The sequence below is a fragment of the Medicago sativa genome, chromosome 6, assembly GCF_051527215.1.
Source record: "Medicago sativa cultivar Bolivia chromosome 6, Bolivia_mono, whole genome shotgun sequence".
NCBI classification, from domain to species: Eukaryota; Viridiplantae; Streptophyta; class Magnoliopsida; order Fabales; family Fabaceae; genus Medicago; species Medicago sativa.
The window spans coordinates 38,681,172-38,695,838 of NC_140754.1; the positions used below are offsets into that span (position 1 = coordinate 38,681,172).

General features: G+C 34.0%; 1 protein-coding gene and 2 non-coding genes across 3 annotated transcripts; 2 read left to right on the forward strand and 1 right to left on the reverse strand.

Annotated features, from left to right (window-relative positions):
* The first annotated feature begins 1,898 nt into the window (after window positions 1-1,898).
* LOC146915009 (small nucleolar RNA R71) lies at window positions 1,899-2,006 on the forward strand. The gene has a single exon (XR_015017145.1). It is a non-coding gene; the product is annotated as a small nucleolar RNA R71 (small nucleolar RNA).
* A 5,675-nt stretch (window positions 2,007-7,681) lies between these two features.
* Window positions 7,682-7,789, forward strand: LOC146915010 (small nucleolar RNA R71). Its single transcript, XR_015017146.1, has one exon. It is a non-coding gene; the product is annotated as a small nucleolar RNA R71 (small nucleolar RNA).
* A 4,411-nt stretch (window positions 7,790-12,200) lies between these two features.
* LOC146915011 (uncharacterized) lies at window positions 12,201-13,804 on the reverse strand. Its single transcript, XM_085716264.1, has 5 exons — window positions 13,259-13,804; window positions 13,052-13,172; window positions 12,787-12,966; window positions 12,609-12,680; window positions 12,201-12,454 (listed from the first exon to the last, which is right to left on the reverse strand). Exons 2-5 carry the CDS (start codon window positions 13,148-13,150, stop codon window positions 12,338-12,340), a joined length of 468 nt encoding a protein of 155 aa, XP_085572390.1. The 5' UTR covers window positions 13,151-13,172; window positions 13,259-13,804; the 3' UTR covers window positions 12,201-12,337.
* Window positions 13,805-14,667: the final 863 nt, after the last annotated feature.

Below are 14,667 nucleotides of genomic sequence, written 5' to 3' on the forward strand. Positions count from 1 at the left end.
GTGTTATTCAACAGCCTAATCACATTATCCTCTATTCCTAGTCTATCCATAGCATTAACATCAAGGTACCTGCAAGTAGAGATAGTTCTAGAGATTAGAGATTTATACCTATTTCTTTGCTCGGGATCCTTGAATTTGATCATATGATTGCAGGTTGTTGATTGCTTCTTGCACCACTTCCGGAGTCTTCAATCTCCTTACCTTTCTTCATTGATGCCATTGACCTTAACTTGACTTGGTGTGGATTTTGGGTGAAGGTTAGGGTTAGGCAAGGTTTTGGCTGGGAAGGGTTGGTTTAGTGATGGGGTTGTGGTTTAAGTGAAGTTTAAGAGTTGAATGATGGAGATTGGTGAAGAAGGTTTGGTTTAGAGGGTTATGGATAAAGGATGAAAGAGGTTATTTTGAATGAGGGGAAAAAATAATTTTTTTTTTTTTTAAAAAAAGTTTTTTTTTTTTCTTGGGCACGGCCGTGCCACCTTAGGCACGGGCCGTGCCTAGCCTCTGGACCTTAGACACAATTTTTTTTTTTTTTTCAAAAATTATTTTTTTTTTTTCAAATTATTTTTTTTTTTTTTTGTTTCAGGTCAATGGCTTCAACTTTCTTTCACTTTTTTGTATCATATTTGGACAAATACCTACAAAATAAATTAAAATAACACAAAACAAACAAAAATGAAAGCAATAAAAATCATGGGTTGCCTCCCACGAAGCGCTTGTTTAGAGTCACTAGCTTGACGGTTAGAAGGTGGTTTATCTATCCTATACCCAATCTCTCAGAAAGGGATAATGGCAACAAACTAACATGCTCTCCCAAATCACACATGGCTTTCTCAAATGTTTTATATCCTATGACACAAGGTATGGAAAATCTCTCTGGATCCTTAAGTTTAGGTGGCAATTTGTTTGGAAGTATTTCAATAAAATTTCTAAACTGCTCATCTAACTTGGATTTAGCAAACTCTTGTGTTAAAGGAATTTTAGGCTCATGAGATGGTGAAACAAATGGCTTGTCATTCTCTCCTATAGCTTTCTCACTTTGAGGCTTATCACTTCCTATCTCTCGTTCATTGTTCTTAATTTTCACAACGAGGTCCTCTAATTGGTTACCATCCCTAAAAATAATAGCACGTATATGGTCTTTGGGGTTGGTTTCGGTTTGGCTTAGAAGGACTTCGGAGGTTTGAGAGGGAGTAGCCAGCTGTTGGGGTACTTGGGAAGTCTGAGTCTCTATCATCTTACTGTGAGTAACTATGGATTCTACGTTCAATGTATGTTTGGCAAGAGAGTCCTTCAAAAATTCAGTTTGGTTTTTAAACTCTTGGAGCTGCTCAGATTGATTTATAAGAAAATTTTCTAAAAAAAGTTCCAAGCTGGATTTTTGAGGGACTATTTGGTTGTTTGCATAACTGAGTGGTGTTGTTTCTTGTCCAAAAAGATTTTGAGGGGTTTGAAAAAAAATTTGGTTATTTTTAAACCCTTGATTATATTGAGCATAGTTTACTTGCTCAGGACTTCTAACAACACTACCTAGTTGGCAATCAATGCCAATATGGCCAAATACACCACAAACTTCACAAAGAGGTGATACAGGGGGAGGTGTGACAGCACTAGTATTTATTTTATCAAATTTTTGTGTGAGTGCGTCAACTTTAGCAGCTAGATGATCAAGGGAAGAATTTTCATACATACCTACCTCTTTCTGAGAGGGTGAAGGAGCAACATTAGTGGTGTCCCTTCCGTAGGTCCACTGATAGTGGTTTTGTGCCATGTCCTCGATCAAAGCATATGCTTCTGTGTATGTTTTGTTCATCAGAGCTCCACCTGCAGCTGCATCAACATAAATTTTTGTGGGATACAAAAGGCCATTATAAAAAGTGTGAATAATAAGCCAATTCTCTAAACCATGATGGGGACAAAGTCTAAGCATTTCTTTGAAACGTTCCCACGCATCGTAAAGAGATTCTCCATCTTTTTGAGTGAATTGTATGATTTGTTTTCTTAAGTGAACAATTTTAGAATGAGGAAAGAATTGGGCAAGAAAAGTTTGCCTCATTTGTTGCCATGAAGTGATAGAACCAAGCTTTAATGAATTAAACCAAGCACTAGCTCTTCCCCCTAAGGAAAAAGGAAAGTAGTGCAGCCTTACGACCTCTTGGTTTGCATTCACGGTTCCACTGAGTCTTAAAAAAGTTGAAATATGAAAATTCGGATCCTCAGTGGTTGATCCGAAAAATTGATTTTGCTGAACTAACTCAATAAGTTCAGGTTCTATTTCAAAATTGTCATCAACCGTTGGGTACACAATAGCATCGTATGACTCATTTGAAGATGGGATTGCATACTCTATGAGAGTGCATTCCTTAGCCATATCGTTATTATCTTCCCAAGAAGTTAAAGGCAAAAGAAGAAATAGAAAAAGATTTTTATTTTTTTTATTTTTTTTATATATAAAATAAAATAAAATAAAGAGAAAGATTTTTTTTTTTTATATGAAGTAAATAAAATAAAATAGAATCAAATAAAGATTTTTTTTTTTTTTTTAGAAAGAAATATAGAAACAATAAAATAAAATAAAATAAAACAACGAAAAAGATTTTTTTTTTTTTTTATAGTCTAATCACTATTAAAAAGTTAATCAAATTTCAACAACTCCCCGGCAACGGCGCCAAAAACTTGATAGGCCAAACCGCAAGTGCACGGTCTATCGAAGTAATAGTAGTAGTAAAGAGTATCGTTCCGCTAGGGAGTTGTGAATTCAATTAACCTTTAGAGAATGATTAGAAGAGAAGAAAGATTATAAAATAGGGGTTTGATTGCTGAAAGTAAATAACAATAATAATAAAGATGCCTTGGGATTATTGGTTTGCCATAATAACAAATCCTTCACTAGACAAGACCTAAACATCTAATTTCATGGTTTACACACTAATTTCTAAAGACCGGTTTCCCTTTAGCCCCTCACCTTTCCGATGAAGGTCCGGTGAGAGTTTACTTCTAGCAACCAAGCCTATTTCGCTGACATGATTACTAGAAGATGCATAGAGGATTGAAACTACTCTTTGTCTCAATAATTGCAAAGACTATTTCACTGTTTTGCAATTATTGTCTAGATTCACTTGTTCCAACATCAAAACTCCGCTCTCGCTTTATGAATTGATGTTTGGGATGATGGATTAACGATTATCAAACCCTCCGCTTTCGCTTCCACAGTTTGATAATTGTTAATCCACGTTAAGATGGTGAATCTAGATTAGAAATTAGGGTTACATAGAAATTAGGGTTTAGGCTTGTTTTGTTTAGGATTGAGTCATTAGACTCCCCAACAATCCCAAGACGAAGAAGTCTACTCACTCACGTTCATCGTAGACATGGGGGAAGAAGAGAGAAAAACGGTAAAATAAATTGCAAAGAAAGTAAAGAAATAAAGACTTTTATTGAAAATAGAAATATTCTAAATAAAGTAAAAGGTGATTGTTTATGGTGGAGAGCTACTCTATTTATAGCTTTACAATCGACTTAGAAACTAAGCAACTAAAAGGGTAAAACAGTAAAGCTGCAACAGGGTAACTTGGGCCCGAAGAAAAAGCAGCAAAAGGGGCTTCTGGAGGTGGCACGGCCGTGCCACATGTTGACACTGGCCGTGCCAAGCTTCTGACTTGGTGGGAACATATTTTTGTCCCGTATCTTCGTATTCTTGCGCTGTATTTGCTCCAGTCCTCTTTCTTTTGCTCCAAGACACCTTCCACCATATATTTATTCCTAAAATAAAATAAAATACAATTTGAAGTAAAATATTCTAATATAAAATAAAATGCAATAAAATTAAATCAAATCTAAAATAAAACTAAACTAAATAAGGCAATAAATTATACTATCTATGACTCATCAAACTCCCCCACACTTGAATCTTTGCTTGTCCTCAAGCAAAAGGCAACAAACATAGCAGCAACAAAAGATTGATTATGGCAATATTAAGAACAAATGTCTCAAAAGAAAGGCTTTGCTTCAAGTACACTAATTACAACTTCAAACACTTCTCATGAACCTATTCTACCCAACATCAAGTCTCAAGTGAGTGTGTGTGTGCAGTCCAACCCTTTTCTTGCTCCTGTATAAGACAGATATTATGAGGAATAGGTTCTATCCTTAGTGCTAAAGTAACCGAGAAAAGTCCTTTCTTCATTTCATATAAGAGTGATGGGAATTTGAGTTAAAATTAGATTAGGTTTAACAATTAAGCACAAGGGGCTGCAGATGCTTAGGGGCTATCTATCCTCGTAGGAAGTCTTCTCGGATGTAATTGTCCTTTCCCCCTAGATTCAAAATCACCCTAAGCAGTGCTGCAAAATTATTATTTGTTTCATCTCCGCGTAGGAAGTCTTCTCGGATGTAATTGTCCTTTCCCCCTAGCATTGATGAATTAGTTTCACTTTAAGTTCAAATTAGGGAGTCACCACCACAATTAGGAAGTTAGGATGTAATTGTCCTTTCCCCCATATGTTGGTGCCATTCTCCCGCCCCATTTAACATTAACAAATTAAGAAGAATATAACAATTAAGAACAATTTGATAAATTTTCCCACACAAACTTATACTACTTTTACTCTTAAGACTTTAAAGGGTCTAAGTTAACAATAAAGCTAGAACGTGTTCCTTAAAATACCTATTCATACATTTACTCAAGGATTGCAACCGGGTGCTTTTCTCATTGGAGAATTTCACAATAAAACATGATATGGGTATAGCAAGAACATAAGAAACACAAGAAACTACTTTTATGTACAAGAAGCAACCTTTTAAAGAAGAGACAAAACAAAAAATTTCATGCCAATTTTTACATTAAAAACAAGCTACTAGTCATGCCTCTTGCTATAAAAACAAAACAAAAGAATAAAGTTCAAGGGAGTTTTGAACACTACGACTCTAGACACTTTATTAGGCCCCCCCACACTTAGGAGAAGCATTGTCCTCAATGATTCAAAAAGAAAAATAAAAGAAGAAGAATAGAAGAAGAAGAAGAAGAAGAAGAAGAAGTAGAAGAAGAAGTAGAAGAAGAGGAGGAAGAAGAGAGAGTAAAGGAAGAGGAAAGCTCACAATTTTATAAAGTAGACCATGGAGGAGAAGGTGTTGTATCATGTTCCGTAGCATTTGATTATTTTCTTCATTTATTCGATTGCCCCTTAGGACATTGTTTCTTAGCCCGGCCATTTCAACACCTTGTCTTTGTTTCTCGGTGCTTATTTTGTGAACCTTGGTTTGCATCCATGCCCACCGTTCTTCATTATAGCTTCCACCGGCTTCTTGCTCATGGTGCAAGTTTGCACCTACCTCCTTCTTGATTACCATCATCATCACCATCATTATGTACCTGTGGGTTAGAGCCAACATAAAACAAATTTTCCACCACCTCCGGATTAGTTATGTCCGGATTAGGTAGAATGATAGGCTCTAATAATTCTCCATTCATATTGGTAATTGTGAGTAGGTTCATGGGTTCTAAGGACAAAGTAGTGATAGTATATAAGTCTAGCCAAAAGTTTCCCTCTATCCTCTTGATCCCTTGATTCACACTCACCCCAAACTTCCTAGCAAGAAAAGTGATGATTCCACCTACCATTATATCACCCTTATCATCTGGTTTCTTTTTAACAATTGAAACAAGATAATCAAGCAAATAATAACAAATGTTAATATGATGGTTATAAAGCATAGCCCACAACATAAACAGCTCTCATCATTCCCTACCTCTTTCCTACTCTTACGGTGCAAGCCATAAACCTTTCAAGGTACCTAAGCATAGGGTTGTGTTATTCAATAGCCTAATCACATTATCCTCTATTCCTAGTCTATCCATAGCATTAACATCAAGGTACCTGCAAGTAGAGATAGTTCTAGAGATTAGAGATTTATACCTATTTCTTTGCTCGGGATCCTTGAATTTGATCATATGATTGCAGGTTGTTGATTGCTTCTTGCACCACTTCCGGAGTCTTCAATCTCCTTACCTTTCTTCATTGATGCCATTGACCTTAACTTGACTTGGTGTGGATTTTGGGTGAAGGTTAGGGTTAGGCAAGGTTTTGGCTGGGAAGGGTTGGTTTAGTGATGGGGTTGTGGTTTAAGTGAAGTTTAAGAGTTGAATGATGGAGATTGGTGAAGAAGGTTTGGTTTAGAGGGTTATAGATAAAGGATGAAAGAGGTTATTTTGAATGAGGGAAAAAAATAATTTTTTTTTTTTTTAAAAAAAGTTTTTTTTTTTTCTTGGGCACGGCCGTGCCACCTTAGGCACGGGCCGTGCCTAGCCTCTGGACCTTAGACACAATTTTTTTTTTTTTTTTCAAAAATTTTTTTTTTTTTTTGTTTCAGGTCAATGGCTTCAACTTTCTTTCACTTTTTTGTATCATATTTGGACAAATACCTACAAAATAAATTAAAATAACACAAAACAAACAAAAATAAAAGCAATAAAAATCATGGGTTGCCTCCCACGAAGCGCTTGTTTAGAGTCACTAGCTTGACGGTTAGAAGGTGGTTTATCTATCCTATACCCAATCTCTCAGAAAGGGATAATGGCAACAAACTAACATGCTCTCCCAAATCACACATGGCTTTCTCAAATGTTTTATATCCTATGACACAAGGTATGGAAAATCTCTCTGGATCCTTAAGTTTAGGTGGCAATTTGTTTGGAAGTATTTCAATAAAATTTCTAAACTGCTCATCTAACTTGGATTTAGCAAACTTTTGTGTTAAAGGAATTTTAGGCTCATGAGATGGTGAAACAAATGGCTTGTCATTCTCTCCTATAGCTTTCTCACTTTGAGGCTTATCACTTCCTATCTCTCGTTCATTGTTCTTAATTTTCACAACGGGGTCCTCTAATTGGTTACCATCCCTAAAAATAATAGCACGTATATGGTCTTTGGGGTTGGTTTCGGTTTGGCTTAGAAGGACTTCGGAGGTTTGAGAGGGAGTAGCCAGCTGTTGGGGTACTTGGGAAGTCTGAGTCTCTATCATCTTACTGTGAGTAACTATGGAGTCTACGTTCAATGTATGTTTGGCAAGAGAGTCCTTCAAAAATTCAGTTTGGTTTTTAAACTCTTGGAGCTGCTCAGATTGATTTATAAGAAAATTTTCTAAAAAAAGTTCCAAGCTGGATTTTTGAGGGACTATTTGGTTGTTTGCATAACTGAGTGGTGTTGTTTCTTGTCCAAAAAGATTTTGAGGGGTTTGAAAAAAAATTTGGTTATTTTTAAACCCTTGATTATATTGAGCATAGTTTACTTGCTCAGGACTTCTAACAACACTACCTAGTTGGCAATCAATGCCAATATGGCCAAATACACCACAAACTTCACAAAGAGGTGATACAGGGGGAGGTGTGACAGCACTAGTATTTATTTTATCAAATTTTTGTGTGAGTGCGTCAACTTTAGCAGCTAGATGATCAAGGGAAGAATTTTCATACATACCTACCTCTTTCTGAGAGGGTGAAGGAGCAACATTAGTGGTGTCCCTTCCGTAGGTCCACTGATAGTGGTTTTGTGCCATGTCCTCGATCAAAGCATATGCTTCTGTGTATGTTTTGTTCATCAGAGCTCCACCTGCAGCTGCATCAACATAAATTTTTGTGGGATACAAAAGGCCATTATAAAAAGTGTGAATAATAAGCCAATTCTCTAAACCATGATGGGGACAAAGTCTAAGCATTTCTTTGAAACGTTCCCACGCATCGTAAAGAGATTCTCCATCTTTTTGAGTGAATTGTATGATTTGTTTTCTTAAGTGAACAATTTTAGAATGAGGAAAGAATTGGGCAAGAAAAGTTTGCCTCATTTGTTGCCATGAAATGATAGAACCAAGCTTTAATGAATTAAACCAAGCACTAGCTCTTCCCCCTAAGGAAAAAGGAAAGTAGTGCAGCCTTACGACCTCTTGGTTTGCATTCACGGTTCCACTGAGTCTTAAAAAAGTTGAAATATGAAAATTCGGATCCTCAGTGGTTGATCCGAAAAATTGATTTTGCTGAACTAACTCAATAAGTTCAGGTTCTATTTCAAAATTGTCATCAACCGTTGGGTACACAATAGCATCGTATGACTCATTTGAAGATGGGATTGCATACTCTATGAGAGTGCATTCCTTAGCCATATCGTTATTATCTTCCCAAGAAGTTAAAGGCAAAAGAAGAAATAGAAAAAGATTTTTATTTTTTTTATTTTTTTTTATATATAAAATAAAATAAAATAAAGAGAAAGATTTTTTTTTTATATGAAGTAAATAAAATAAAATAGAATCAAATAAAGATTTTTTTTTTTTTTTTTAGAAAGAAATATAGAAACAATAAAATAAAATAAAATAAAACAACGAAAAAGATTTTTTTTTTTTTTTATAGTCTAATCACTATTAAAAAGTTAATCAAATTTCAACAACTCCCCGGCAACGGCGCCAAAAACTTGATAGGCCAAACCGCAAGTGCACGGTCTATCGAAGTAATAGTAGTAGTAAAGAGTATCGTTCCGCTAGGGAGTTGTGAATTCAATTAACCTTTAGAGAATGATTAGAAGAGAAGAAAGATTATAAAATAGGGGTTTGATTGCTGAAAGTAAATAACAATAATAATAAAGATGCCTTGGGATTATTGGTTTGCCATAATAACAAATCCTTCACTAGACAAGACCTAAACATCTAATTTCATGGTTTACACACTAATTTCTAAAGACCGGTTTCCCTTAGCCCCTCACCTTTCCGATGAAGGTCCGGTGAGAGTTTACTTCTAGCAACCAAGCCTATTTCGCTGACATGATTACTAGAAGATGCATAGAGGATTGAAACTACTCTTTGTCTCAATAATTGCAAAGACTATTTCACTGTTTTGCAATTATTGTCTAGATTGACTTGTTCCAACATCAAAACTCCGCTCTCGCTTTATGAATTGATGTTTGGGATGATGGATTAACGATTATCAAACCCTCCGCTTTCGCTTCCACAGTTTGATAATTGTTAATCCACGTTAAGATGGTGAATCTAGATTAGAAATTAGGGTTACATAGAAATTAGGGTTTAGGCTTGTTTTGTTTAGGATTGAGTCATTAGACTCCCCAACAATCCCAAGACGAAGAAGTCTACTCACTCACGTTCATCGTAGACATGGGGGAAGAAGAGAGAAAAACGGTAAAATAAATTGCAAAGAAAGTAAAGAAATAAAGACTTTTATTGAAAATAGAAATATTCTAAATAAAGTAAAAGGTGATTGTTTATGGTGGAGAGCTACTCTATTTATAGCTTTACAATCGACTTAGAAACTAAGCAACTAAAAGGGTAAAACAGTAAAGCTGCAACAGGGTAACTTGGGCCCGAAGAAAAAGCAGCAAAAGGGGCTTCTGGAGGTGGCACGGCCGTGCCACATGTTGACACTGGCCGTGCCAAGCTTCTGACTTGGTGGGAACATATTTTTGTCCCGTATCTTCGTATTCTTGCGCTGTATTTGCTCCAGTCCTCTTTCTTTTGCTCCAAGACACCTTCCACCATATATTTATTCCTAAAATAAAATAAAATACAATTTGAAGTAAAATATTCTAATATAAAATAAAATGCAATAAAATTAAATCAAATCTAAAATAAAACTAAACTAAATAAGGCAATAAATTATACTATCTATGACTCATCAATTATTCTCTGTTTCGCAATCCTTGTCTAATTTCACTTGTTCAAATATCAAACTTCATCTTTCGATCCTTCGCTTGATATTTATGATGATGAAATAACAACTGTTAAACTTCACCTTTTCAGTCCTTTGATTAATTCTTGTTATTTCATTAAACGGTGAAATAGATTAGAAAATAGATTTACATAAAATTAGGGTTCTAGGCTTGGTATGATAGGGATTAGGTCATTAGACTCATCCAACAATCTCAAGATAAAGAAGTCTACTAACTCGTGTTCATCATAGACATAGAGAAGAAGAAGAAGAAGAATGTAACGCCCTATTTTATTATTTATTTATTTGATTGAGTTTAGAGTCTTTTTATAATTTAATTAACTTATTTGATAAGTGATATTTTTGTTATGTGTTGATAAATATATTAGTAGCCTATATTTGTTTATTTAATTATTTTTCTCGAGATAGAGTCGAATTATATGATTTATTTAATTATGTGATATATTGATATTTTATTGAGTGGCTTTATTTTATTATTTATTAGAATATATATTTAGTGGAAGAATATATTTAGTGGAGAAATATAATTATTAGAATAAGTAGATTTGGGGGCTGAAATAGAAAGAAGAGAGTTATCGGGCCTAATCAGATTTAAGAAGAGTAATTAGTAATATAAATAGAGGAGAGATTAGGTTGAAAGATTAATATATGCAAAAACAAGGATTTGGAGAAAACAAGGTTTAGAGAGAAGAGAAGAGAAGAGAAGAGAAGAGAAGAGAAGAGAAGAGAAGAGAAGAGAAGAGAAGAGAAGAGAAGAGAAGAGTCAGAGAAGGAGAAGTCTGTAGACCTTGTTGCTAATCAATCTAAGGTAAGGGTGTGACTAACTTTCTCTAATTCTAAGTCATATGATTCTGAAATTGGGTTTAGCAAGTCGTAGGTTAAGAGTTTTGGGATTTTGAGAAATAGGGTTTAACATGTTTATTGTTGTTTTATTTTGATGATTAAAGAAGTTAGGGTTTGAAAAGAAGTTAGGGTTTTGAATTGCAATTTAATTGATGAAACTAGACCAATGACCCGTGCTACACACGGGTCCAACCACGTAAAAGTTGATCGGAACAATAAAAATAATGTAACCATACATTGGCGATAGAAGTTTTATATCATACATAACAAAATGAAATGGTAGCGTACATAACAAAAAGGTTTGAAACTCAATCGTATAAATTACTGGAATTGAAAAAAAGCAAAACAGCAAAAAAAATTAAAATATATATTATATAGCGCCAATAGGTTAGTTTATAATGGCTAGATGTATAAATATGACCTCAATATATAAACAGAAACTCACTTACGCGTACATCGTCGAATATCGCACCCTTTGAATCGAAAATCTGCACAAAGTTATAGGGAGAAGACAACTCGTTATAGAAAAATTTTAGAGTAAATTACACTCTCCTCCCCTCAAAGATGATTGAATTACACTCTCGTCCCCCTTATGTTAAAAGATACACTCACCTCCCTTGAAAAGTAAAGTTTATACTCTCATCCCTTATAAGATGCTTGAATTACAACCCCCTCCCTTAATAATTAAACGTGCACTACACTTTAATCTATTTTAATATAAATAAATATTTTTATGATATACATTAATTTTGAATCACCATTTAAGAAAAATTAATTCATTTCTTTATAATTTAAATGTCAATGATAATTAAATTTAAATATTTTGCTATTGATTTTATAATTTGTGGTATAAAATTAACTTTTAAATAACCATGTTTTATTGTGTTTAGTAATTTTTCACATATTTTAATTTTATTTTGGGTTGTTCATATTTTATAACATAGTTTAAAACTACATGTTAATGAAATTATGAATAAAAAATAGCGAAAAAATATGTATTCAAATTTTTATTATATTAAAATAGAATCGCAATACTATTTTTTCGAATTGTGTTAGATTATTATTTTTTTTTGCTAGATTATTAGAAGAAAAAAAAATATATTGAGGGAGTAAAGTGTATATTTTAACATAAGAGGGGAGGGGAATGTAATTCAAGCTTCTCTCAGGGGAGGGGAGTGAAAAAATTTCTAATATGTTTTGAATAAGAGGGGAGGGGAGTGTGTATTTTAACATAAGAGGGGAGGGGAGTGTAATTCAAGCATCTTTAAGGGGAGGTGAGTGTAATTTACTCAAGTTTTTAATGTAAATGACAATTTTTTTTTGACAAATAATGTAAATGACAATTGTAAATCAATTGGTATTAATTCCTATTAATTGCAGCAATTAATAGCCTTAACCGCGTATTGCTTTGTAAATACTCACAACGTTAATTCATGGAGATTCTCGCTTGCACCGCGCATTGATTTATAGAAAGTTTTTAATGTAAATGGCCCTTGTAAATCAAACGGTAGTAATTTCTATTAATTGCAGCAATTAAAAGCATTAACCGCGTATTGCTTTGTAAAGTCATAAGAAATAATTCATGGAAATTTTCACTTGTACCGCGTATGGCTTTATAGAAAGTTTTTAATGTAAATGATCACTGGAAATCAATTGGTAGTAATTCCTATTAATTGCAGCAATTAAAAGTTTTAACCGCGTATTGCTTTGTAAAGTCATAAGAAAACGGTTAGGAGGATTCTATAAATTTCTTGTGACATTATATGAAAAAAACTATACATTTAAAACGTAGTAGACAGTTATATGTTCGTGGGAAGGAAATACTACAGAAATCATCTTTGAAACCTGCAGCATGTTGACAAAGGTATCTGTAGTAATGCTACACCCCACCTGAGAGAGGATATATGCAAAACGATTAATTTTCATATAGTTGTGATTGCGCAGAAGTGACTGAAATGTTTAAAAATATTAGACTTGATATAATTCGGCCATCAGGATGCTAAAAAAGGCATAAGATCAATTAGTCTGCTTATAAATTTCTCACCAAATTATTGGCATCACTACCCAGCGCAGTCAACTCTAATTCCTTATCAACACCATCATCATCAGTTGAATCCTGTTAAAAAGACAGTTTCTTCCGTGTCAAAATTCTAATATATAACGGCATGCGAAAGAATCCATACCTATATGATAGTACAAAAAAATATAAACAAAAAAAAAACCTTGAGATTGTATTTCTTGATGAATTCATTGATGACTTCAACATCATCAGTAGCCCTTTTGACACCATAGTTCCTCCACTTCCTATTGATATTACCATCACTAACCTCCACCTTAAAGAGCATTTTTTTGTCCACAAAAAAGTTGAAATCAATAGGATAACCAATTGACTTGTTCTCAGGCTGCACCAAGCAAATGGGAGTTTGTAGTGATTAGTGTTGACTTGAATCTGCATATAAAATATAAAACTAAGAATAAGAAAGCAACCTTGTTAATTTCTGCAATCAAGTCTTGGACATTCCTTCCTATGAACTGGGTGACAATACGATCAAAGAGAACAAATGTTGTCGAGCCAGAATCATCCATGACAATGACATGCAGCTTGAACCTACAATGGATTGATTAATGATATCAGTTATAATCCAATTTAATTATTTGCATTGATATGTTTCATATTAAAAGCGACATATTTACCTCGGAACAACGCTTTTGCATTCCTTGCATCATTTGCAAGATAGTTTTCCATCAACCAAGGTAACCAACAATGAATACATCAATGGCAGCGATCATATAATTGATTAGGAGGGAAAAAAAGGGGGTGAGTAGGGCACTAATTGGCATTAACTACGATTTTATTCGCTAAATGAATACATACGATATGATTCCCTAAATAGAAAAGTTTACTAATCGTTTAGAGTTATGGTGATTTGATTGGCATTAACTACGATTTTAATGGACATTATGACGCATCTGTATGAGATAGGAAATGAGTAGTTACGATTTTATTTGCATTATTTGCATTGATTAATGAATACATCAATGGCAGCGATCATATAATTGATTAGGTGGGAAAAAAGGGGGTGATTAGGGCACTAATTGGCATTAACTACGATTTTATTTGCTAAATGAATATATACGATATGATTCCCTAAATAGAAAAGTTTACTAATCGTTGGGAGTTATGGGGATTTGATTAGCATTAACTACGATTTTAATGGACATTATGACACATTTGTATGAGAAAGGAAATGAGTAGTTACGATTTTACTCACTAAATGAATACATACGATATGATTCCCTAAATAGAAAAGTTTACTAATCGTTGGGAGTTATGGTGATTTGATTGGCATTAACTACGATTTTAATGGACATTATGACACATCTGTATGAGATAGGAAATGAGTAGTTTAAAACATATCATTTGAATCAACGGCTGAGATTAGATTAGCAAGGAATTCACATAAACGGCTAAGATCATTTAATTGCTTAGGAGGGAAAAAGAGGGGGTGATTAGGGCAAATATGATAGCTTGGCAACTCTAGCTTTTATAATAAAGGATTCGTGGTCTAGTTGTAGTGATATGTTTGGGTATGTTGATTTGTTGATAAATGAATTGTTGATGATGAAATTGCATGCTCTTGGTATATGTATTTGGATACTTGATGAATTATGCTCAATTAATGATTTATGTTATGTTGTTGATTGTGATGATTTTGAATGAATGTGAAGTTTGAATAATATAAGTTGCTTTTTCTGATTTTTTTTCATCTCTGCCCCGAATTTTCAAATGAAAACAGGTATTGATCGATGCAGAATTGCTCTTAGGTGTAAACACGAAAGTTGTAGGTATGGATGTTAGCTTTCGAATACCGTTGGTCTGACCTCAAAATGATTTATAGAACTTGAGTTATGGTAAAATTACTACACGTAGATCACGGTGAATTTTTATGGACTTTCTGCACAACTTTTTCGAAATTGAAATGAAAACCGGTATTGATCGGTACAGAATTGGCCTTTGGTGTAAACATGAAAGTTTTAGATAATTTTGTTAGCTTTCTAGTGGCTTTGGTTTGACGTGAATATGATTTTAAGTTTTTGCGTTA

What these genes read in the sequence shown, in the direction of transcription:
- LOC146915011 (XM_085716264.1), bottom strand. Translation starts at nt 13,150, where the DNA reads ATGGATGATTCTGGCTCGACAACATTTGTTCTCTTTGATCGTATTGTC. An exon ending in TGATTGCAGAAATTAACAAG is followed by an intron (nt 12,967 to 13,051) that starts GTTGCTTTCTTA and finishes TGCTTGGTGCAG; the next exon opens with CCTGAGAACAAGTCAATTGG. An exon ending in GTAGTGATGCCAATAATTTG is followed by an intron (nt 12,455 to 12,608) that starts GTGAGAAATTTA and finishes ATCCTCTCTCAG; the next exon opens with GTGGGGTGTAGCATTACTAC.